Genomic DNA, 26,096 nt, shown 5'->3' with positions numbered 1-26,096 from the left:
AGTAAAAATCGCATGTGTTTATTTTAAAGGTACTGGGGAGAGGTAACTTTGCAATTAATCAGAATATATTAGCCGTAAATGCTTAATACTGTACAACCAGCGACATTTTCAATAGCATCAAGCATTTAATAAGAAACGCCTCCCTCTGAAGTAACGTAGTTTTTGAGGCAGAGGTAATTTCTCATTCAAATATTTGAATCTCAGAAAGACTTCCGGCCTGAATTTCTTTCTCTTGCATCTGAAAGCACACAAATTAAATTTCACAACAAAGGTGTTTTTCTGTCCATTGTTTGCTTTTAATTTCGACAATCATTTGATCGCCTAAGTTTCACTGATTTGTTATTATGTATGTTGGCGTAGACCTACACCAAGTGCAAATACTGCTCTTTGATATTTTTACTCAGCGTGTACAGTGCCCTATGAAAGAGGGGCTTTTCATCTTTGTGACGCACTAATTTTTTCTAATAGATAGAGCCTTGGTAAAACCAACTTTCATTGTGAGTGTGTTTTAATATTAAATTTCTCAGCTGAACTAAATGTTGCCTTAGTTGCACAAGAATTTATGATCTTATTTAGAACAAAATTTTACGTACAAATATTCTATAGTTCATCAAGAAGTTCAAAATGCTCATTATTTGTAGGAAACTAATTAGTAATGTACTAGTTAACAATGTAGTATTGTGTATGCTGTAGTGTTGGTGCGTGAGTAGCGTATATTTTGCACCCAACCAGAAGCATTCCAGTAGTATGGACTGGCAATGAGGTCACTGGTGCACGTTTATAAACCCGGGGGGGGGGGGCACTGTGAGTGAGGGTCACTGAGATTTGGGTCATATTTCCTGAAGCCAAAAGCCGAGGGAAAGAGGACCCTCTTCCGGTCAATACCACAGTCCCGGTTGGGCAGGCGGCAGACGTGCAATAGTGACCGGCTTTGTTGTTTATAACACACCTCAGTCCAAAATAATTAATGTTTAGAGTTCTATAACGTATAATAGGGCCTACTTGTACATAGCTGTGCGTTTCATTGTCATTCTCATCATTTTACACAAGATGGCGTCGTAATGACGTCAGTACACAAGAACCATTGATCTTTAGTATAATTAATTGACAAAAGCCATGCAAAAACCTTGGTGAGCCCGACGTGACCGTGCTATAGCAAATCATGTTTGTGTTTATATGTAGACAACACTTTGGGAACACACTGGGGACTTTCCGTAAAAGCAACGTTTATTTTAGGAGCAGTGGTTCGTCATCATTTTACCTAAGACGGCGTCGTGGTGACATCAGTGCATAAAAACCACGATCTCAATCATAAAATATAGATCAATGACAAACTGTGTGAACGTAACCGTGTTCACCAATCATGATTGTGTTAAAATTATATATAAACACTTAATATTGTAAAAACAGGGGAAACACACCGGGACTTTACACCGTAATTAAAGCAACGTTAAAGTTTTGGTATCACTTATTGAGGAAGAGTTCCGTGTACAATATAATGTCCTCCGTTGAGAGTGTTCTTAATAAGATATTTCACTGCTCCATTGACTATAGATTTTAGGAATTGTTGGAACACACAGTTGCTTTACCTATAATAATATCAACGTTAGTTTCAGGAGCATTGTATTGTATTGCGGAAGTTGTGAGTTTCGAAGTGGGTTGTTCAGAGCGTTTACTCATAAGGTCTCACTGCCTTTGACTATAGGATGCTGCGATATTAAAGACCCCGCAGGTTTGAAACAAATATCGTTTTTGAGGCAGAAACTGTTGAAACTATTGTCACCCTCGCAACGAAAGTAAATATTTGTTCATCCCCCAACGTTACAGTATAAAATCAATTGGCATCACACGATCGAGAACAACCATTGCCCTTGTTATTGGATGTTAATCATATTGAATTTAGTTCAATCTTATTTGAGATCGATTGATTGAAATTGACACCTATGTTTATTGATCCCGGTGATGAACACAAGAGTCGCCTACGTCATTGTAAAGTTTACACACAAAATGATGAATATTATTATATTAAATGTTAACATCGCTCTTGCTTGCTATAAAATGTAAACAATCACTTATAATATAAAGTGTTTCTTATAATTTTGCCTGTAGGCGTCAAGATTAATAAATTTCGATTGCAAGCAAGTGTACCAGCAACGTGTTTCTGTTTGGTGTATATTTTTATGTAAATACTGGGTTGCCTTATTTTCTCTAGCCAGCGGGACCGGTTAAACTTTTTGTTTCTCGAGTCTGTCAGGTTACTTTCACTAAGCCTTTTGTCAAGGCCTTCGTGGCTTTTGAGGGCCGCGATCCCAAGCGACTGGAACGGGAGACCACGCTCTCGAGTGGTCTCCCGTTCCAGTCGCTCCGCTGTTCACTCCACAAAGCCTTGACAAAAGGCTAACTTTCACTGCGCTTTTATCAGAGTTTCCCTTCAAAATATACGGTTGACACTAACACATTCTCAAAGAAACATTTGCTCAAATCGTTTCCTATGAGCTTTTGGTAATCTGTGAACTTGGAGCCCGAGTTTGTGTGAAGGTAGCGGACGTGGCTTAAATAAGGTACTAAACGTACATCACACATTCACAAACAGTTTACCGCTGTCTCAGGGAAAACTGTCCGCCAGAGATTCTGTCCCCTGTATGGGAAATAGCGAGCTTTCGATTTTCGGGACGGAGCACACAGGACGGGAGAGAACATAACACAGTAGTCTGTATGCTCACGCTCGAGTGCTCCCGTTAGGACCGCATGGTGATATAGAATTGATTCAAGTCCCAGTCCCGTGAGGGTCCTTTTATTTCCACTCCCATCGCCTAAACATCAGACAACTTTTGCAAGGTTGGCATCCCCCAACCTAGTCCCCTGTGCATGGCAATTCTCGGAACCACAAAAGCTACATTTTGAAGTCGGATATGTTTTTTAGCATCTCTTGCACGAGAACGGGGCTTGAATCAAGTCTATCACAAGGCTCCCTCACCATACAACGTGTACAAACGACATCACTCCGTTGACGTACAGACCGGACGTTGTTTCACCAAAATAGCGTTCCAAATCTCCACTTGACGGAGACTACTTCAGTTTGGCGCATGCGTCGATCGACTTTCCTGCTCCCTTACACTGATCTCTAGTATACAATCAGTAATCCCTTATAGCGTATTTTTCCACAGGAAAGATGAGGCCACTAAGCATTAATGGACGTGTTGTACCTTCTTTCTCACATGGCGGCAACCAACCAAGCGTGTCTAGAGTACATTCTATACACGTGTACTTGTATTGCATCTCCATGCGAGATCCATGTGTTAACATGCAGCGTCCTCTGTCTTTCGATTTCGGGACGATAAAGGCCATCATAGTTTTCCTCCATAAAGGCACACGTTGTTATTGTAGCCTCATCTTCCCTGGGGAAAAAACACGCTTAGAATTTTTTACCGTCCTGTGTGCTACCGTCCCGAAAATCGAAAGGTCGCTAATAACGTTGACTGAAGGAGGATGTTTCAAAAGAGGGCGCTATCGGAAGTAGTTTGTACACAGTTTGCCGTATAGGGGACATACTCACTGGGAGAAAGAATCTCCTTGCCACAGGATATAAGCTGATATTGAACGCCAACATTCACATAAAAAAAATATGTGTTCAATGAAGGATTATAATAGCAACATTAACATTCGTATTTCAGAACTTCTAAAGCCGGCCTCAGGTCGACCCTGCGTCAACAAAAAACAGTCCCGATTGACATTCCAGGATCACACTGAGCCTGAGCTAAGACCGTCGGGAACTTTTCGGTCGGCGATTATTTACGACCTGGGCGTAACTGCGATGATTTTAAGACAATCTGAAACAGCGCTCGAAAAATATAACAGTCGCAAGAGTACAATTTAAACTTGTACGGATACGACGTGATCCCGACGATCGGGGACCAATCGCAGACGCACGATTTCTCAGTTCGTGTGACCTGAGCCTATTTTTGTCTGCGCGTTGCCGACAGTTTACAGTTTCGTGCGGGCGCAAGCAAATCGTAGGTCGGCCCGAGGCCGGCTTAAGGGTTAAAGTTGATGGCGTCAAAAAACCCGCGTGTATGGTTTACTCAGAAAAGAACGCGTGTGATTCAATTACTTATTACCATCAGGATGCTCTTTAATGGTTTAGCGTCCGCATTTGCTAATATTATTTTCTCTTTCATTTTCATTAGCTTGTTAAAGACGCTGGGTGAAATTTTAATTCGTATCCCATTTTGAACCCCATGGTCAAAATGAAAAAAGCCAAAGGTCCAACACACCGCTGGCTGCATGGGCTTAAAACATTGAGCTTGTTCGAAATAAGTCCTCGTTGTTCTGCCCTGACACGGATGAAACTCTTAAAGAATTTATTTCACCGACACCTCGCCTCCCTCCACCATCGGGTCGCCCCGTCCCGGTCAGATTCCCTCTCCGCCGGTCGTGCGTCACCGGGGCGTTTGTTTGGCGGCAGAACAACTTCACGAACGCGCGGCGAAAATCCTTACGGAATATGCCGTAGATGAAAGGGTTGGTTGCGCACGAGATATAAGAGAACCACGATGCGATGAGATTGAGATACGAAGGCACGTAACTGCTGGTGAGGAACATCTTGAGGACCTTTGTGAAGCAAAACGGCGCCGTACAAACAAAGAAGATGGTGACCACAATTGCTAAGCTTTGCACCACTTTCAAATTCTTGGAGATCTGGCGATGTGTACGTCGTGAGTGCTGCTGGAGGGGCCAGGTCGAGTTGGTCCTCGCAGCGCAGCCGATGTGTACGTAGCAGAATATCATAATGCATATTGAGCTCAGAAAGCACAATATAAACGCTACGAGGACGTAGGCTCGAGTGGCTTTCCAATAGATGTCGTTATCCCACTCAATAGCACACGCCACTTCCCAATAGTCATAGACAATCCAGGTGTTGATGGCCGGGACCGCGGCGAAAGCCAGACCTTTCAACCAGGTATATGCCACGGCCACCCTGGTTACTCGTGGGGTGACGATGCTGTGATAGCGCAACGGGTGTTTCACTGCGAAATACCCGTCAATGCTTATACACGCTAGAGTTACCATCGACACGATGATGAAGCAGTAGGTAAGGCCGCACTGGATGTAGCACAAAGTCATACCAAACCGCCAACCGTCTGCTAGAAGAGCGGCCAGGGAACTTGGCATCACCAAAATACCATTCATCAAGTCCGCAAAGCTCAAACTGATGAGGAATGTACTCGAAGGTTTTTCCCGTAAGCAAGGGGTCCTCAGTACCGCTATGATTACAGCCAAGTTACCCAATATCGAAAGTATAATGATACAGATTAATGCGATTGCTGGAACGGCTATCCCAACGACACTACGGAGTTCTTGGGCAGATGCATCTGAGGAATTCTCCTCAGAACTATGAGATGTAAATTCCATGGTTGGTTTTTGTACTCTCTTCCCTTGTTCAAAATGACGTTCCAGAAACGGAAGAAGCTAGCAGCGGCAAAGAGCATTAGAGATCGTTCTTCCTTTACAGTTTGAAGAAATCAAGAGTGAAAGCGTACATTTTGTTTACACCTTAAGAATTATAGTGATGACATTGCACTGGAAGTGATCTATGAAGCCAATGTGTTGCTACGAGCACACACGTCATCAACTTTAGTGAATTATTCAAAATGCGATCAAGAGTTGTCCGCAGCCGAGAAAACCGTAAATATTAGCCTTTCCCGTAATAAATTATACATTTCGCTCATTGTGTACATACACTTATTTGTGAGCGAATTGAGGTATGATTGACACAGTACGAGCCTGTTGGTTTAATCGGTTAATTTGTCTGCAGACAGCCAAACCAAATAGTGTAGGACTGGCCATTAAAAGTAAAATGTGTATACCTTTGGTTTTTTGAACCATTCAGTTGTTTTAATCCTAAAGATGTAGGCCCTATCTATAAAAAAAAACTAGCCATGCGAACATTTCATTTTAAAAGGTGGTCACGTTTTGAAAATAATATTGCGGCCAAATATCCGGAGCGATTTCAATTCAGGAAGAATAGCCCCAAAAGCAGTGCACAACATGAGAAGCGTTTTTGCAGTAACGCCTCTCAGATTCAAATTTTTGTGAAATAACAAATAACTTACAAACCTGTTGTATGCTTATAGTCGTTCACTTTCAACTTGGAGCACTGTGCCTACACACTGTTTCAATAATGATCTTACTTTAGCCAATCTACTAAATCTGAAGTGTAGTTGCGAAAAAATTACTTTGTTTGATTTCAAGAGGCTGAGAGACTTGAGCACATTTTGTGAGTACTTTTGAATAATTATTTAGCTTGTTTATTCGTCATCACTTGCTCTATCATAGAGTCTCGAGTGGTGCACCCTTTTTGCACGTGCGCAGTTGCTTACACAGCGCCCTCTTTTGTTAAAGTGTCACGCGCTGTCACGGGGCAAAACACAGTCTGGTTTTAGGCAGTTCTTCCTCCGGCATGGGCGTATTTTGTGACCCTCCTTTTGGTTACAACGTCCATCTCCTTTTACATGCAATTATTCTGCTTCAGAAATAAAGAATACAACTGTTAAAACGTGGTTAAAACTGCAAAAAATTTCCAGGCATTTGCAAGGGGGCTCGACCCCCCCCCCCCCCAAAAAAAGGAGGTACCATCTCAAACAATTATGTCACATTGGGTGGTGACTGCAAGTTAAATGAAGAAACCACCAGTCTAGATTAACCCCAAGTTTGGACTTGTTGACATTAATTTATGCCGAGTCCTGTTTACTAGATTAATGCATTGAAACATTTGTTTATCTTTACATCAAAACAACAATATTTGACAAACAAATCAAACCTAGTTTCCAATTTTACTTTTAATATTCTGTCAAACTGATCATGTTTAAAACTAAAAGTGGGCGCAAAATCATAATGCAAAATAATAAATATTTATATAATTTGAGACATAATAATATGATTAGGGAAAAATAACGGTTAGAACAGCAACTTCACTTTTCACTGGAGAAAAAAGGTCACTGATAGCCTAACTATCCCCTCAGTGGACTTTAACAAGTTTAGGAATTTTGTTCATTATTACTTTACACACAGGATCAGGAGGCGGCGGAGACCAGACTATCAAGGGAATTAGTACTCATTTTCATTAGGACCCGAGCAATATTTTAGTAATACATTTTGACAACTGCGGAGGAGTGAAACACACAATCCTTCTCGAATTCTCTCGACAACAGTTAAAACATGGCTTCCACTTCTGGGGCCACGAAGTTTGTGGAGCCGCCTGCCGAAAGATACCTTATGATTAAGCATGGTGATGGTGAGTATTTAACCCATTTCTGTAAAGTCTGTGTAAGTAAATATTATGTTTTTTATTTATGCATCTCATTCTCTGGCTGATGACCATGTCCAACGCATGGGGGGGGGATGCATGTGCAATAGCCATGATAGAGGGAGCTCTATCTATGCATAAAAATAAACAGAGCAATGACACAGACAGACCTTTATCACAATTTTCTGCTCTGCTCTGCATAGAAAAAATACCCTCGTCCTATTTACTGGCCATGGGCTTGGTTGCTGATGCATTATAATAACTCTGCATAATTTTACCCAATTATTAGGTTTAAATTAAATACAAAATAAATTGTTAGTTTCATAATCATATTCATATCTCTAGCTAGTCATCATTGGATAAAATATAAAAAAATATAAAAATAAATTAAAATCAGTAAACGAGTATACATGCAATGTTTTATTGTTATTATTGTTGACAATGTTTAGTCCCACCACTGACAAAAGTGACAGTATTTCTGTCTTGCTGACCATATTCACAGTCCCTAATCCATTTTGGTAAATCTTGCTACTCAGTCACCTGCACGGATACATCCGACATGTGGAGATTGTGCAGTAGTTCACCAGAACCAGTGGTAGCACTAGCAGTACTACTACTTTACTAATGTAATAGTGACCAAGTGTGAACCTTCTAGTTCTACACATCCATTTAATATAAATGAAAGCAAGTTTTATTCACTTTGTACATGTATTTTGGTGAAAAGTTCTTTAATTGGTAGTATGCAATTGATTGAGAAGCCAGGAGTGCATTTTGGCGACCCCAACCAAAGCCCAACCAACTCAACAAGTCAATTACCAGTTGACCTGAACAGCACCGTTACCGCGCTCAACCGACGCGCGTAAACGCTCAACCGATAACCAATGTTTCTGGTTGGGGTCGCCAAACGCACTCTGGTAGTAGGTAGGTGGTTTTTTAAGCTTTTTTTTTCGTTGGGTCTTTTTTGAATTTGTGACAAGTTTTTTGTGGTTTGGTGTGGTGAAAATCATAGCATAGTGCGGATTGCATATAGTGAGGGAGAGAGTTTCCTGGGGAATGTCAGAAAAATATGCTATAAAGAAATACAGCGCCCAAGAATGAGTCTTTCTTAATGAACCTAGTTCTGGTTATTTCAGAATAAACATGTTTTCAAGAAAACCTGCCCAATTTCATAACGCTGTTTAAAGCAGAAAATACTGCTTGTTTCTTTTCTAAACTAAAAATTGAGTAGGGGGGGGGGGGCACCAGCCACAACAATTATGCAAACTAAATGTAATTTTGTCATGGCAACCTGTTTCTGCTTGTGCTAAGCAACTACCATTTAGGCCTAATATACTATTTTGTGCTTAGCAAGTTTTTTGTGCTTACATGTTTATGAATTTGGGCGCTGGTCGAAACCCAACCGCTCTCATCGCTCGACTGTACTTGGTTTTCATCTGATTTCATGTGTTTTCATTCATCTCATTTCAGAAAACCCACAAGAAGGTCTGGGAGTTTGCATCTATGTTCTCATGTTTTTTTCCGTTGTGCTGATCGTATTCACAATCCCTATCTCCGTGTGTATGATATTCAAGGTACAGTCATAATGTATACAGTGGTGTAACCAAAGGGTATCCCCCAGCCCCCTCCCCTCCTAATAAGATCAAATAAAATGTAAACTAGGTTTCGTTTTGTATTTAAAATATAGGAATTGAACTGCCTCTACAATCCCTGCCAAAATGCTTGGGCTACATGTATGTGACAATAAACATACACTCCCTCGTCCTCTCTCTCGATTTGTTTAACCTCAGCTGGAGCACAGACTGCGCATTGAGAGCCAACATTGAAGGGGGGTAGGGTGGCAGGGCCCAACGAGATATGGCTGGGGTTTTAGCTAGCTACCGGGCAAGGTCGGTGGTCTACATGTAGCTGGTGAGAATGGATGGGGTCCATTGTTCGAGTCTTACCTCAGTTTGGGATTTGTTTTTCACAGGACTTGGAAATCTTGAGTATATCAGTGCTTATTACACATTGCTGTATGGATAGAATCACAAAAAATATTCTATAGCCTTGATGCAAATTTAACATCATTTTGTTTGGTGTTGATCATGACGACATACCCCCTTTAAAATTCTTTGTCCCTCAAGCTCTGGTGATTCTGTTCAGCAAAATGTGGGTTCGATTCCCGGTCATGACACTTGTGTCCTTGAGAAAGACACTTGACTACATGCTTCTCTCCAACCAGGGGTAAATGGGTACCTGTGAGGGCAGAGATGGTTCTTGTGATTGTTTTAGCCGAGTAGCGCATATTTGTTGCATAAGGCTGTATACTCCCCAGGGAGCTGAGATGGTTTCATTAAGGAATGATTTAAAGCCCAGACAGTGACCAGGAGTAATAATGTGAAACGCTTTGGGACGCCCTTCGTACGTGAAAAGCACTATTTGAAAACTAACTATTATTATTGAAAAGACACTGAGCAGTAGTTGGTTTAATGTAGCTATTCAACAAAAAGAATCAAAATTTAAAAACAATTAGTTTTCATAATCTGATGTTATCATAGTTTTTCTACGATGACTATAGCAAGCTAGAACTCACTCAGTGGTAGTGAAGTTAATACTGAGAAGTTATTTCAAAGCTAAAGTAGTAGTCCTGCCTATTTTGTACCTCCCGCCCAGGCAGTTCTTTTCAGAACTGAGAAGTCTCCCGAATTTCGAAAATCTACTCTGCATTAGTACAATATAACACAAGACAAGTTCTCAAAAGAACATAATCTACCTGGCAAGTAGATACACACATGGTGTTACCACATACCAAATAAATATTGATACCTCACCATTGCAATGCCTCAAATCCCACATAATCTTATGGTTAAGAAACTGTGCTAAATCTCTTGGTATTTTTTTTCATCTTTCAGACAGTTGCCGAGTATGAGAGAGCAATAATCTTCCGTGCCGGTCGGCTCCTGCCCGGCGGACCTAAGGGACCGGGTCTGTTCTTCATCATCCCATGCATCGATGAGTTCAGAGTGATAGACCTCAGGACACTCTCATTTGATGTACCTCCCCAAGAGGTAAACAGGGGCCCAATTTTATAAAGTTTCTCAGCAGAAAATTCTGCTTAGCAAATTTCTTGGCTAATACCCCATCATACCGAACTCATTCTCGCTACGTTCGGAAAAATGTAGTCTTTTTGCAAGATGATAGTAACATGCGCAACAACTCGTAGGGAGCAAGCGGCGATTGCGATAGTTGAGTGACGGTGTGAATAACAATGTCTTGCACCAAGACTCCATTTATCAGAACGTAGTGAGAACAAGTTCAGTGTGTTGGGAGTGTAAGCAAGAAATGACTGGTATCAGTTGCTAAGCAAATGTTTATTGGTCCTAAGTAAGTTTTTGTGCTTACATGCTTTTTGAAGTTGGGCCTAGGCCTGAAAATACTACAAAAAGGGAATAAAAGAGTAGGCCATTTAATCACCTTCTTTAAAATGATGAATATTAATAATAAGCCATCTGCGTGTTTGATTTGAATATTGTCAGGTACAATAGCGTCCTTGATCACAAGTTACCACTTAAATTTGTACTAATCAGACTAAAATACACTCAGTTGCTGTGTTACTTGATTTGGGGCAAGCTTTTGCACAGGTATGTAAGAGACGGTGAACACCCAAACACAATTCTGAACGGATGTGCATGGTACAATGGTTCAATGCTCTGCTCATCTGGAGGTTGCTATGCAAAAGTTTGCCACGAACCATTTGACATAGCAACTTTCTCTACAGTCTGATCAAGCACATCACTGTACCAGACATTATTCAAATCTAACTCGCAAATTGCCACCGTGGTCCAGTGGTTTGACTGCAGGACTTGCAATCACAAGTTTGTGGGTTTGAACCCCCCAAGCTAACAGAGCGATTTCACAATGACTAGAGTAAGTGTCGTTGTGAATTCTTGATTTGTGCCATGATTTGTGCAATTCATAATCATACACAGTAAACCAATGTTTGTATGAGAGAGATTGGTTGTCTCCTTGTGGGAGTTTGCCGAGTTCCCTCTATGGGAAGATCATCTTAACAAACAAACAAACATTGGCTTATTGTATCTGCTGGGTTGTTGGTAATGACGTACACAAACATGATTTTCTCCTTATGTTGACAGTTACTCTCAAAAGACAGTGTGACTGTTACTGTTGACGCTGTGGTCTACTTCCGCGTGTCCGATCCCACCATGGCGGTGCTTAACGTTGAGAACTACAAGCGGTCAACAGAGCTCTTGGCTGCTACCACGCTGCGTAACGTCTTGGGTACCAAGACCCTGGCCGAGGTACTGAGCCACCGGGATGAGATCAGTGCAACACTCAAAGCTCTCCTTGATGTGGCCACAGACCCATGGGGAGTGAAGGTGGAAAGAGTGGAAATGTGAGTTAAAGGCACTGGACACTATTGGTAATTGTTCAAATAACTATTAGCATAAAACCTTAGTTGGTAACGAGTAATGGGGAGAGGTTGATAGTATAAAACATTGTGAGAACTGGCTCCCTCTGAAGTAATGACGTTCTCGATAAAGAAGTTATTTTTCACTAAAATATTTGAATTTGATTTTGAGACCCCAGAATTAGATTTGAGGTCTCGAAATTAAGCATCTGAAAGCACACAACTTCGTGTGGCAAGGTTTTTTTTCATCCATTATTATCTCGCAACTTCGACGACCAATTGAGTTCAAAATTTCACACGTTTGTTATTTTGTGCATATGTTGAGATACACCAAGTGAGAAGACAATTAACTATGACAATTGCCGAAGGTGTCCAGTGTCTTTAAGAAAGAACACCAGCACTTAGACCTTTATCATGACTTGGTTCTCCTCCATTCAGAGCTAAATGTACAAACTCAGCCAACATGAGGCTGGAAAATAGTCTGGTACCTTCTGTGATGAGAATTACTTTTTGATGATGTATGTAGTTTCCAAGAAATATGGCATAGATTTCAGTGATAAAAAGCAAAGTATCATTGACAATTTTCTCTGTAATGCAAGGAGAACCAAACATATTATTTTTATTCTAAAACTACTGTGGTTTTGCCCATGGCGTGATTGTTGATTTTTCAATTGATATTACAGTAAAGACGTCCGTCTGCCAGTGCAGATGCAGCGAGCTATGGCTGCTGAAGCCGAAGCCTCAAGAGAAGCCAGAGCCAAGGTCAGAATCTATTCTTACAATCGTTGTAGTCAACTCCATAACAAGAGAGAGATTTTGTTTTGGACGACGGATGGTTCTGCGGTGGTAATGATGACATTTAGCAACATTTGCGCATGTGTTGGCTTTGAGGATGGTCGTCCCTCAACTTCCCAACAGTACTTGGGATGAATCTGCGTTGGGTTGAAAGTTTCATTGTTTGGCTTTTTTCTACTCATACCATCGCAGAACCATCCGTCATCGAAAACGAAATCTGTCTAGTACAACCCTAGAGAATACAGACCCCTAATGAAACCAAGGGTGGATTTCGCAAAGCACTTAGATTCATCAGAAGATTAGTTGTCAATACTACCAACGTAATTATGTATTTTGACAACACACTTTGCTAAGCAATAAATATTTTCCAGAGTTCTGTTATGCAAATTTAACATCTATTAAACTGTGTATTAGTGCTCATAATTATACTCATAGGAATGATTCAATGTATGTTATAGGAATTGATCTTTTATTGTATTATTAATAACACATTTGTATGTGTTTTAAATGTATAGGTCTGTTGTTTCTAATGTTTTAACTTTGTATCTGCTGGTGATCTTATCTGTAGGGTATTTGACTTATATAACCTAGTATTGTAGGCCTATGTTTTAATTTGTTCATGTTTGTAGCTTTTGTTTCTATAAATACTGTTTATTATTATGGTTATTATTATTATTAATATTATTATTATTATTAATATTATTACACAGTGCACAATTTCATGTCCCATCCAAAGTTGTGGCTTGTTCTTAAGGAGCCATATGAGGTACCATACAAGTTACCAACCATGACAACATATGAAATGGTCTCCCACCCATCAATGGTGCTTCTAAGACTTGTACACCACTAGTTCAGCAATCTCCCTTAACAGAGGTCTGCTGGCCAGTCAGAATTCACTCTGTTGCCCCTATTCTTGGCCTTGATGCCCCGACAGAAGTTTCCAATAGACTATAAGATTTTCCAATGGACGTGCTCTTTGCAAAATGCAAACTGGCCTTGCCCTCTCAACGACAAGATTACACGCCTGGGAATGTTTTGTGTTTTTGACACAATTCGGCCTTTGGGTTGCAATGTTTGACTTTTAGATAAATCAATAGTAGTTTGTGATTATATGCTTGACTTAAAATTATCCATTTATAAACCAGGTGATTGCCGCGGAGGGAGAGCGGAATGCCTCCCGGGCCCTCAAGGAGGCAGCTGACATCATGGCTGAGGCCCCCAGTGCCCTCCAGCTCCGTTACTTGCAGACACTTAATGCCATCTCGGCCGAAAGAAACTCCACCATCATCTTCCCGCTGCCCATCGATCTTTTGTCTGGTATGTTGAAGTAATCCAAGTCGATTGGACGTTATGCAGAGATCTGGGGGTTTTTGGTGAGTAGACAAGAAGGATGTTGTTAGTAACCCAGAAAACTGATAAAAAAGAAATGTTTATTTTTTTCGAGACCAGCACCAAAAATGGTTTCAAGAGTTTTACCTTCGTTGGAGAGAAGGTTAGGTAGCATAACGTTACCAACAGATCTTCATGTAACTATTAAATGAAAAAAAAAAAACTGTACTGATACTATAGGGTATCTATTTAAAGAAATATAAACACAACAGTATCAATGCTAGAGTACCTGACTCGTCCAATACAAACAGGTACAACTTAAACAATCTGTAAAGCTTGGAAGTGCGCTTGGTGTGTACCATAATTCCCGTCAAAAAGTCATGTAATTTTCAAAATGTCATGTAATTTTCATACATCGAGACAGAATCCCTGCTGAATTCTGCTGGATGTCAACGGATATTTACATATCGTCAATATCTGTAAATTTTGTCGCCATCGGCGCAAAAACATTATTCCCCTATGTTCGTTGGGCCATTTATTATTTTCATTCCTGAAACTATTTCACCTCTCTGGAGATAAGTCAGACTGTGTTGCCAATTGTTCAGCATTTTAGCACACCAAACTTAAAATCAGCCATAAGAACCAACTCTGTACTCATGGATACCCATTCACCCTCCTGGGTGAAGAAAAGCAATTTTGTTTGTTTTGGTTGAGTTTGTTGCTCTAACTCTAATAATTGAACCAAAAGTCAACAGTCTATTGAGTTATGACTATTACTTTTAGAAGTCAAATCTAAATTGACATTTTTTCTTGGACATAATGAGAATTCTTGCATTTTGACTTGCCTGTTCAGGGCCCAATTGTCATGGCTCTGTTTACTGTGGATTCTGCTTTACGGTTGCCATTCTTCACTAACACGATAAGCGCAAAATTTCCGCGCTAGCTGTGTAAGCGATGACTGGCTTAGTAAAGTGAAGTTTTTATGTACACAGGCAAACGTTCCATGCTTACTTGTTAAATTACGATTGGCGCTGATTTTGTTGGCTTCTATTAGGGCCATTGAGGGGCTTCCAGTAAGCGGAGACATGATTCTGCGCCAGGTGATGTTTAACAATGATAAACTATACTCATTGTTGAATAATTTATAAATGTCAATTGTCTGTCTTGAGTTTGGTTTAATATTCATCAACAGAATTGATGGACTTGCATATAATTAGGCGTCAATCAACCGCCAGACAGAACGATTTTGGACGAGGAATTTTTTTAAAACATCTAGCATTCTCTTTGTAGTGCTTTATCGATTGTTTAATAATAAATTTATAGTAGGAGAAAAATTGTGTTAAGTGTTAGTATTATTCGGTGTCAATTTAATTGATGTATTTTCTAACACAACTCACTAAATTCTGGCAACTTTTGAATGGATTTTGTACTATTTTTGACATTTTTGGAAAAAGTGTTCACTATATTTCTTGATGAAATTTGGCCCATATTTTAGTACTATAGTGTGTAAATTTAAACTTGTAAGGTTTGACCAATGAATTTAAAAAATTTTTCTTTAAAACAATAATTTTTCTGCTGTCCTGTAGTTCAAAATATATATTGTTTTTCTGAGCACCATGTCATACTTTTCCAATATAACACTGAAAGTTTTTGGGAGTTAGAAATATGTACTTTTATGGGGCAACAAAATTAATACTATTATTATTTATTTACTTATTTATTTTCTAGTATTATTACTTATTTATTTATTTTATTTCATCTTATCACAGCATGCAAAAGACAGATAACATTTTTCTTTGTGTTGGTAACTCCTCGACTCGGGCTGGGGAAAACAATTTTTTTAAAGCAAGAAAACAAATACCTTATTCACGCTACTGTCAAGTTCCCTGTAGCAATAATGTCTTCTGATTCTACTTTATGAAAAAGGGGCCCTCACAGCCTTGGTTTGGTTGCATTTATTTTAATGGGATGGAAAAAACAGAGTGGCACCTTGGGAAGCGTCAGTGACATCTCAGAACCTGACTCCCCAACAAAATGATGGGATCAGGATCCACCATAATCAGTGGAACCTACTAAATAATAAACCCTGCAGCAGTTCAGACTTTTTCAAGTGTAATCTGAACTTTTTGTGTATTCTCGGCTTCTGCAACATCAACAGGACCTATGTAGCGCTCTCTGTATGGCATACAATGCGCGCTCACTCAAGAGGGACCCATTGGCTACATTAGTATTCAGTGCCTACCTCCAGCAGTTTGGGTGTTGAGCTACCATAAAGGTGTTGAATTTTGTTTGATTGAGGAAGGACCCTAGTGTATCACTCTTAGGGAGTAGGGTAGTAGGGTTAAGCAGAAAATAAATGCTTACAGGGCACCAATCATAACACTGAATGAGATGTCATTTTGGCTGGTAACCTGTTTGTGCTTATGAATTTCTTTGCCATTTGTAAAGATGCTTCTCTCTATCTAATCTGGGCCCTGCACTGGGCTCTGTAAACAACCTTTTTGTAACTTGAAAGAGAGAGATAGGGTAGCGATTTTATTAGAATACAGCTGCACAGCTGGGTTTCCTTTAAAGGGTAGGGGTAGGGAGGGCGTTGTGTCACCTCACCTCCCAAAAAAGTTAAACAACAACAACTACTACAACAACAACTAAATTTAAACAAATTTTATAGTTTGACCACATTTCTGATTGTCCTAATGACGTTTTTACATTTACAGTGTTAAATTGTTATTATTTCATTCCCTTTTGGAATAAAAACCAAAATGCCAAGAGATACATTTGAACTACTTATCAATATTATTCATTAGAGTAAAAATTAAAATTTAAGTGTCAGTTGGTTTAAGTATTTAATATATCTATATTCTTATTTAAGGTTTTTGTAGTCAACTGTAATGACAGTAAAAGAAATCTCAATAATGTTTAAGCATATTAATGTATTATAGTAATGTTCTTATTGGGTGCAATAATTCAGCAGCTTTTTTTTCATTACAACGTAACTAAAAAAACAAAATTTAGAGGGGTTTAATTTTTTCATAAATAAATTTTGACAGATAGTGGTTTTTTTTACATGAAATAGTGTATTTAAATGACTTTTGATTATGCCATGTTTTGCCACACAATGCATGAATAACTTGCAACATGTACATAATAACTCATTTGCATATTTGAACCATGTTAAAGTATTCTTCACCAATTTTGACGTCACAAATTGGCAACAAATAATTTACACCAGTTGAAATGAGTTATACTTTGACTTCTGTGAAACATTAGCTGCAAAAACGGCCATCTGACGTCAAAACTTGATCCGCATTCGCATTCGTACTTACAGGTATTAGCTGGGCTTGATTCTGAGGAATCTTCTTTTTTTTTGGGGGGGGTGCAAAAAAGCCCAACAGTACAGTAGTGTTGAAGGGCACTTGCTTGACTCCTAAGGGTGAAGTATAAAGATGCAGGAATATGTCATAATATATTTAGACCATGCGTGAAGTATCACCACCTTCTTTCCGGGGGGGATTGCGATCCTTGAGACAGTATACTGGCATTTATTATGTGCAACGTTAGCAGATAATTGTGCACAGCATGTCAATTTAAAAACACTCCATGATGTTAATTTTCAATTTATGTTTTTTCTCTTTTCGTTTTATTCATAACTATTTTCTTGACAGTGTTGTTAAATTCTGATTTATTTTATTTTTGTTCGTTATTTAAAGGCAGTGGACACTATTGGTATATTACTCAAAATAATTATCAGCATAAAACCTCACTTGGTAACGAGTTATGGGGAGAGGTTGATAGTATAAAACCTTGTGAGAAACGGCTCCCTCGGAAGTGAGTAGTTTTCAAGAAAGAAGTAATTTTCCATGAATTTGATTTCGAGACCTCAAGTTTAGAATTTGAGGTCTCGAAATCAAGCATCTGAAAGCACACAACTTCGTGTGACAATGGTGTTTTTTCGTTCATTATTATCTCGCATCTTCGACGACCAATTGAGCTCAAATTTGCACAGGCCTGTTGTTTTATGCATATGTTGAGATAAACCAACTTTGAATACTAGTCTTTGACAATTACCAATAGTGTCCACTGTCTTTAAAAGTAGATTAAAATTTGCATCAGGATAAAGACTATCAATTTCGATTTTTTACCCATACACAGACGTGTGTTAGCACTGTATACTCATCAATAATAATAGTTTTGAAGATGATGCTTGGCATTTGCTGAATTCTGAAATTGAAAAAATAACAATTTAATAATAATATACTCTGGAATAGCCAGTCTCTGAAATTGAACTTAAGGGGCATTTGATCACTTAAGGCATTGGACATGTTTGGTAATAATATACGTGAAAATTTGGACTCAATTGGTCATAGAGGTTGCAAGAGAATAATGGAAGAAAAATACCCTTGTTGCACAGTTTGTGTGCTTTCAGACGCCTAAAAAAAGGCTTTTAAAAGTCTTTTAATATGTGAGCCAAAAAATGCCTCTTTCTCAAAAACTACACTACTTCACAGAGGGAGCCGTTCTCACAATGTTGTATATCAATAGCTCTCCATTGCCCATTACCAAGAAGGTTTTATGCTAATAATTATTTTGAGCGATTACAAATAGTGTCCAGTGACTTTAACGGTGAATAAAGTGCGCCAACAAAATTACTTTAATTTTGCACTTGATGTACACTACTGCCGTAATGCACTTTAAGAACCAGGGCAAGTGAATTGCGAGTCATTAAAACGACCCTGATGAAATTGCATTGAATACGCTGATAGGGTTATGAATCTTTACGCAGCACAAGGTGATGGATGCAATCACTGAATGCATCGATGGTCTCAGCATAGACGCTGAAAGTGTCTCTCTCATTAGGCCAAATAAAAACAAAAACCGGTTGATCATCCCCTCCCTCATCCTTTTTTAAAGCCGCATCCTTTTTTATGTATGATTTAAGGCATTGCATATTGAGGTATCAATTATATATTTGGCTGGGACTATTTCTTTAGCTTAATAGTATCGTTATCAACTGCTGCACTATCCCTTTTTTGTTTTAAATTGTTTTCATTAAAAAGACAAATTTTTGGTATATTTCTCATTAAATGTACTAATCTTTTTAGAACTTGTAACTATATAAAGTAAGCGGTGACTTGAAAAGAATTCAAAATGAATTAAAATGCTTGGCAGTCTCCCTAGAAAGAAGGCCCTCATCCTCTTTCTGGAAAAACCGAGACGACCAACTGGTATTTTTTTGTACTTGGCCTTATAATGAGAATGATATACTGAACCAGGTCTCGACTACTGGGTAGACGATCGTTCCAATGCAGATGATAATCTTGTTTTCATTAGTAAACACACAGGAGACTTTGCCCACGCTGTGTTGCTCACTTCAAGTAGTTCTCTCCGACCGCAATGTAACACACAAACACATCAAATGTTAATTTGATACCTGATGAAATATGCAAAAGATGGATTAGAGTGTTCATTGCACGCTAGTGTAATAAAAGAGAACTAATTTATTATTATTATTTTTTTTTTCTGGGCAAAATTTGGGCCTGAATGATGAAGGTGCTGCTTTTGTGGTAAACAATTTTGTATTTTTAATCAGAGAACCACTGACTCTGATGTTGTAAGCGGGGGAGAGGAGAGCCTCTATAATTATTTAATATTTTCTCGGGGGTAAGGGCAAGGGCAGGGTGAAAAGGTGGTGGAAATTGCAAATCTATTTATACAGGCAGCAATGAAATTGTTGTCTTGCTTGAGTGCTGTTAGCATGAATTGCATATTCTAGGATATTGGATTAGTTTTAAAGAAAATAATTTCATCTTCAGAACTTCTGACGGCCCTCAAATAAATTTATATTTTTCAATAACTTTGAGTGCATATTCAATTCAATTCAAAAATGGCTTATTTAAATATGTATCACAGCTAAATACTGAATTGCAAATGCCAACATCAAATATGTAATAAAAATACATCAAATAGAAATTAACAATAAGGGGACAAACAAGAGTTATTATTATATATTTTTAATGGTTATGAGATAAAAGTGATTCAGGCTGGGTGTCTTCTTGAAAGTGCCTTCACTGTATGGTTAAACTCATTTTCAGATTGTAAAACTAAAGGTGGTAATTTAAGCTTGCCATCTCATCAACATCCATCGGGGATTTTTCGTTGAAACGTAATGCACTTAATGTTGTGATGAGGTCAAAATTATGAGGTTTTGAATGATGCTACAAACTTGGAGCCACATTAATAGAGCTGCTAAAAAGCAGACACAAGTGCTCAGCTTATTTCTGCTTAGAAAATAGAGCAGGCTAGCAGTCAAAGGCGGTACAGTTGAGAGAATTTTTCGGTTGGTAACCGTATTCTCTGAAGCACATATGTTTTGTGCCTAAGCTACTTGTTGTCCTTTCGTGGCGCTCTTGCCATAGAACTACTAAAGTGGAAAACATTGCTGAACACATTTTCTTCTTACAGTAGCACAACATTGGCAGGACACCATAAACAAATGGTACATGATATTTTGACTGTCGGCATAATGTTGATGTGCTTGGCTACTTTTTGTGCTTAAACATCTTTATGAAGTTGGGCCCAGCAGGGCCCATAGAGCTGCTTAAGCACAAAAGTTGCTAAGCACAACAGCATCATGCTTTATACCAGAATAAGGTTACCAGCCAAACTACCATGTCACATGTACAGTTTAAGACTGGTATCTTTCTCATATCTTTCTCATTTCTGCTAAGTAGACAATTGCTAAGTAATATTTTCTCTATGCAGAATTGTTTGTGTTTCTCTATGCAGAATTGTTTGTGCTTCTTCATTAGTCGGTTCTCCATCTCAATGTATCAGTGAGAAGATCCCAAGCTCTAAAAGCAAAATGTTCTGATCACTTTTAAAACACCAACTCATTTCCTGAACCATTTTCAGAGGGGCCAAGGACACGGTTGTTCTAAAAAGGTCTTTTCCAAAATGTTAAGTATTTTTAGGGGAAAAATGTCTTATAAAGGGGAGTGAATTGGTCTTTATTGGCGATGTTCGTTTTTGTAAATGTACTAGTCAATCAGAACACAAGTTAATGGACAAAATATATCAGTATTAAACTTGCCCAGTCTCTCCAAGCCAGTAGTCTCTTTGAGCCAGTAGATGTTGCGCCCTCTACTGGTGGCTTTATAAACTAGCGTCACTATCAAGACTAGGAGTGAATTTTTAATAGAAAGTAGGTGTTAAACCCCTTTCACATGAGAGAAACTTAGCAAGGGTCCCTTGCTAAATTGTAGAATTTTTTGTAGCATAAAATTTACAAAATGTACCTCGTGTGAAAAGACAACAGTTTGTTATACTAATCAAGTTCTCTTGCAAAATCTTGTCAAACATTGCTACATTTTACAACCATGCTAAACTTAAGCAAGGGACCCAAGTTAAACTACATGTTGTCAAATACCATGGAGGTTAGAGTCGGTACTTTTATCCGAATACCTTTTTGTTGTCTGCAAGGTGGGAAAAATGCTGTAATTTTCGCCCGGTGAAAATGTGCTCTTTGAGCTACTTCTCTAGTGCTGAGGATACTTTCCCAAGAAGCTCCTTGTAGTTAAGACATGTATCTTCTAGATTATAAGATGTACATTGTTATGAATATATTATTTCCCTGTCTCTGGGTTTGAACACTGCTCCTGCCAGTCAATTTGTCTTTTTTTTACACCCCAAATTGATAATAATTTTTGGGAAGTATTGTTATACAGTCATGGTATATACGAAAGTAAAAAATAAATGTTTAAAAAAAAAAAATAATAATAAATTGTTAAACTATCTTTGGAAGGTAGCTGCTTTTTATATATATTAAACAATTGTCTTTAGAGTGATTGTGTATGAAGTCATAGCAAATGTTTTTGGTTTCATATTATTGGGTCACAATTGTATGTGATTAGCATTTGAAATATCAAAATAAAGATTTTGAAATCTCTACTTTGTGTGAAATTTTTCTTGTCTTGTCTTTTTCATTTATTCAATTTCCTAAACTAGGTCTTAAAACACAAGGGTTGGGTCCTAACTCGTCCTAACTTAGGACAAGCCTTAAGTTTTTATAATCTCCTGGGACTAGTCATAAGTTAGGACGAGTAACTCGTCCTAACTCGAGATAAGACTAGCCTAAACTGTTTGTGAAATCCATCCCTTGGCTTGATTTCATGAAGGACTAAGCTTCATCTTAAGATTAGTTTTCCATAGTTTAATTTGTATTGTGACGTCCCACTTTGCTTAGCAGTTCAGATTGATTCGCACTCATTATCAATCTAAGGTCTTTGTGAAAGTGGCCCCCCCCCCCTGCGTTATCCTATTTTTGGGAAGACGCAACCATTAGAGGCAAACGGAGATCTGTACCAAAATATTCCTGAAAATCATTGAAAAGCTTGACAACTCCTCACTAAGTGATCACGTTCACATTACAAGTGAGAAGAACCTGGATTTCTGTTGAAAATTTGTTATTCATCTTTAATTCAGTCCATGGGCCAACACGAAAGCAGGTTTTATTTATGTACAGCAGAAATTGAATCACACACACATGACATTAACATATATTAACTTCTACATTCGTAAAGAATATTGCTCCAGGAACCTTGTGCACCAAGCAGTCCATCCAAGCAAGGGAGATTAATGGCACTTGTGAGCTGTTTGTTGCTGTAACACCATCTTTAGATATATGTCACTGAAGTGCTGTTGGCTATTGATGACAAGACCTGACAGAAGTGCACTCAAAAGGTGGGGATATTGTCAGGGGGCTCAAAACAATTGTTACCTAAAAAACTAACCTGGTAACGAGAAATGGAGAGTGTTGATATAGCATAAAACATTGTGAGAAACGGCTCCCTCTGAAGTAACATAGTTTTTGAGAAAGGGGTAAATTCTCACTCAAATAAAAGTCTTCATGCCTTGAGCCTTTTTTAGGCATCTGAAAGCACACAAAGAACAAGGGTGTTCTTTCACTCATTATTCTCTTGCAGCTTATGACCACTTGCATTTTATGCATATGTTGGGATACAAATGTAAGTGTAAATGTTTTCTGATAAAGAGAAAAGGAGAGGCAGAAAAGGGGAGAAAAACATCGTCAACCCTACCCCGACATAGTTTATTGTTCCCATTTCCCAAAGCATATTGTAGTGAATTTTTCCATCCTCCTTCCCTGCCCCTCCTATTTAATTTGGTCTTGGCAGGGTGAGCAACATTCCATCTCATCCATTGTCCATGATTCTATTGTCAAGTGTGGAGGCCAATTCAAAACACTATGGTGCAGGTAGTCTGCTGTGAGCTGTGCTTGGGAAAGGTACATAAGCCCTATCTAGACCCTACTATTACTGCATGTACTATAGTCAATTCTGTGGAGATGGTGGAGGGATGTGCTGGTGTTTTGCCTGAGTGTGGCTGGAGAAAGTCTTGGAGAAAGAAGTGAATCTGGAGAAAGACCAAGTAAGTTGTAGTCATAGACACTTTACTTTATTAGTAGAAGCCCTTTGTGTATGGCAAATAATTATTGTATTTCCAAAATACCCTGCTCAATACTATTTGAACATCATTGAACGGAGCCTCACTGTCTTTGTTTTTGTCCTAAATCCTCTTAAACTGATATTATTGCCAGACTAAGCTGCCCTGGAATTAGCCTATGTAGTAAAGAATTGTAGATGTAGTATTTTGGTTCAACCCTTAATTGTGGACGTTGATGACTGAGACCAACTAGTTCAATTAGCTGCAAGCACATAAATTCCCAAATGGTTTTCTCTGATTTAGTCCACATCTCAAAATCAATTTCTTTTCATCCCCTTGCCCCAAAGATGCACCTATAGCCCTACTTGGACTCCCCATTGAATTGCACCTAGCGTCCTACCAGGGCTAAAAGGCACCCACAGAGCATTGAATTTCATATGAATCAATTCTGTAACACAGAACATAGCAACTTCCATTAAAAGAACATAGCGCCCTCTATTTTAATAATTGCATTAGGGAAATCTTGTGGAATGTTGTGGCTGGGTGGTCTTCAGCACTTGACTTGTGATCTGGTGTTGTCAGAGTGTGGGCTCAAGTCCAATTCATGTCCTTTGAGTCCTTGAGCAATCAATTGAACCCACGTGCTTTGTCCTTCAAATGGGACATATGTACAACACTACATGTATATGTCCTGTTTGGTGGCATTTGTAAGACAGGATTTCCTCCAAAAAATGCCTGTGGAAAAATCTTTAAAATTGGTATTAAGTAGACTGAAAAGTCTATTAAAACCTACACCTTGTACATGTGGGTCAACCCTTGTACTCCTGTCCTTGATCTAACTTTGTTTCCCAAGGACCAAGTATCTTGCCTGCCTGATATAAGAAAAACTATACACTTGTTGTAAATAATGCAGCAGTAGAGGGCCTAGTGCATGGCAAGGGGAGCATTAGCCTCGGGTACCATCTTTAGGGGTGCCAAATGTTAAGGCAAGTTTTATTCTTGCGGTGTTCATGTTCTGTCTTGTAATGTAAGAGCCCCTTGGTACAGCCAATAATAATATTTGCGGCTGGGAATATTTCAATTTATCAGATTTTCAAAGATAAAGAGAGTGTTTTTTTTTGTATATACTCTAGCCTAATACCAAGGCAACACAAACTGAACAACCCAAGCACCACAAACCTTAGCACCCAAGTACAAGAAAACTTAGAACCCAAGCACCATAAAACGGAGAATCTAAGCACCATAAACCTTAGAAACCCAAGTACCACAAACCTTAGCATCCAAGTACCAAAAACTTTGGCACAAAGCACCACACACCTTATAATCCAAGCACCAAAAACTTTGCACCCACAAATTCCACAAACCCTAGCACCACAAACCTTAGGACCCAATCACCACAAACCTTAGCACCCAAGCACCAAAACCTTAGGAACCAATCACCTCAAACCTTAGGACCAAAGCACCACAAACCTTAGGACCCAATCACCACAAACCTTAGCACCCAAGTACCACAATCTTTAGAACCCAATCACCACAAACCTTAGGACCCAATCACCACAAACCTTAGGACCTAAGCACCAAAAACCTTAGAACCCAATCACCACAAACCTTAGGACCCAATCACCTCAAACCTTAGGACCCAAGCACCACAAACCGTAGGACCCAATCACCACAAACCTTAGCACCCAAGTACCACAAACTTTAGAACCCAATCACCACAAACCTTAGAACCCAATCACCACAAACCTTAGAACCCAATCACCACAAACCTTAGAACCCAAACTCCACAAACCTTAGAACCCAATCACCACAAACCTTAGGACCCAAGCACCACAAACCTTGAAACTCAAACACCTCAAACCTTACACTTGATGACAAGTCGTTTTGTCTGCCTTTCATGCAACAGTCACAGTGCGATGTTACACATGCAACAGTCGTAGGTAGCGCGACACACACATACTGGGATCGAGGGTGTGTGTATCGTCCCCGCAGCTACACCAAGCTGTAGCTACACACCGCGCTTAACAATTACCGTCTTGACTTCAAGACTACACAAACCTTAGCACCCAAGTACCATAATGAAAGAAAAAAAACACCCCTGTCACTCGAAGTTGTGGACGTTTAAATGGTTGATTTCGAGACCTCAAGTTCTAAATCTGAGGTCGTGAAGTCAAATTCGTGGAAAATTACTTCTTTCTCGAAAACTATGGCACTTCAGAGGGAGCCGTTTTTCACAATGTTTTATACCATCAACCTCTGCCCATTACTCGTCACCAAGTAGGTTTTTATGATAATAATTATTTTGAGTAATTACCAATAGTGTCCACTGCCTTTAACCATTCATTACAATAATCTCTACCCATTTACCCTTTATTGTTTGCAACGGCACAGCCTAGATTATCTACAGGACGTAGTTTACTTATAATACATTCCTTCTAAACATGGGACAAAAAATAAGAGAAAAATCAAATGGTCCCCATTGTGATTTGATTCCCTCCACAAATTTAAATTCCAACTCAAAGTCACTTCCACCGTATTACATAACTCATAGAACACGCTCATCCAAATTAGCTGCCACTGAACTGTGGAATGAAGTTGGATGTTTGTGTAGTAGGGGTAGAAAATGCATTGTGTTATTATTCAAGTTAGTTAATTCCAGGTTCTAGTTAATTGCTTTTCCTGTTTACATTGTCCCTTCGGCTGTTTTATTGCACCCCTGTACATGTAGGTTGTTATTTCTTAGAGAAATAGTTACATGTTGGTAAACAGTTTCTTAATCCTTAGGTAGTGTAGTGACCC

The 26,096-nt window shown here is 39.0% G+C and overlaps 2 protein-coding genes across 2 annotated transcripts; one reads left to right on the top strand and one right to left on the bottom strand.

Annotated features, from left to right (window-relative positions):
* Positions 1-4,290: 4,290 nt before the first annotated feature.
* Positions 4,291-5,412, bottom strand: LOC117292348 (octopamine receptor beta-2R-like). Its single transcript, XM_033774370.1, has one exon. It carries the CDS (start codon positions 5,410-5,412, stop codon positions 4,291-4,293), a length of 1,122 nt encoding a protein of 373 aa, XP_033630261.1.
* A 1,684-nt stretch (positions 5,413-7,096) lies between these two features.
* LOC117292180 (mechanosensory protein 2-like) lies at positions 7,097-14,648 on the top strand. Its single transcript, XM_033774122.1, has 6 exons — positions 7,097-7,294; positions 8,774-8,877; positions 10,198-10,353; positions 11,440-11,699; positions 12,398-12,476; positions 13,655-14,648. The coding sequence occupies exons 1-6, from the start codon at positions 7,219-7,221 to the stop codon at positions 13,838-13,840; spliced, it is 861 nt and encodes a 286-aa protein (XP_033630013.1). The 5' UTR covers positions 7,097-7,218; the 3' UTR covers positions 13,841-14,648.
* Positions 14,649-26,096: the final 11,448 nt, after the last annotated feature.

The sequence above is a fragment of the Asterias rubens genome, chromosome 7 (genome assembly GCF_902459465.1).
Source record: "Asterias rubens chromosome 7, eAstRub1.3, whole genome shotgun sequence".
In the NCBI taxonomy this organism is placed as follows: domain Eukaryota; kingdom Metazoa; phylum Echinodermata; class Asteroidea; order Forcipulatida; family Asteriidae; genus Asterias; species Asterias rubens.
This window is presented reverse-complemented; position numbering and strand designations above follow the sequence as displayed.

Coding starts and splice junctions, on each gene's coding strand:
- LOC117292348 (XM_033774370.1), bottom strand. CDS start 5,412: ATGGAATTTACATCTCATAGTTCTGAGGAGAATTCCTCAGATGCATCT.
- LOC117292180 (XM_033774122.1), top strand. CDS start 7,219: ATGGCTTCCACTTCTGGGGCCACGAAGTTTGTGGAGCCGCCTGCCGAA. Junction 10,354..11,439: donor TTGATGTACCTCCCCAAGAG/GTAAACAGGGGC, acceptor TTATGTTGACAG/TTACTCTCAAAAGACAGTGT. Junction 11,700..12,397: donor AAGGTGGAAAGAGTGGAAAT/GTGAGTTAAAGG, acceptor TTGATATTACAG/TAAAGACGTCCGTCTGCCAG.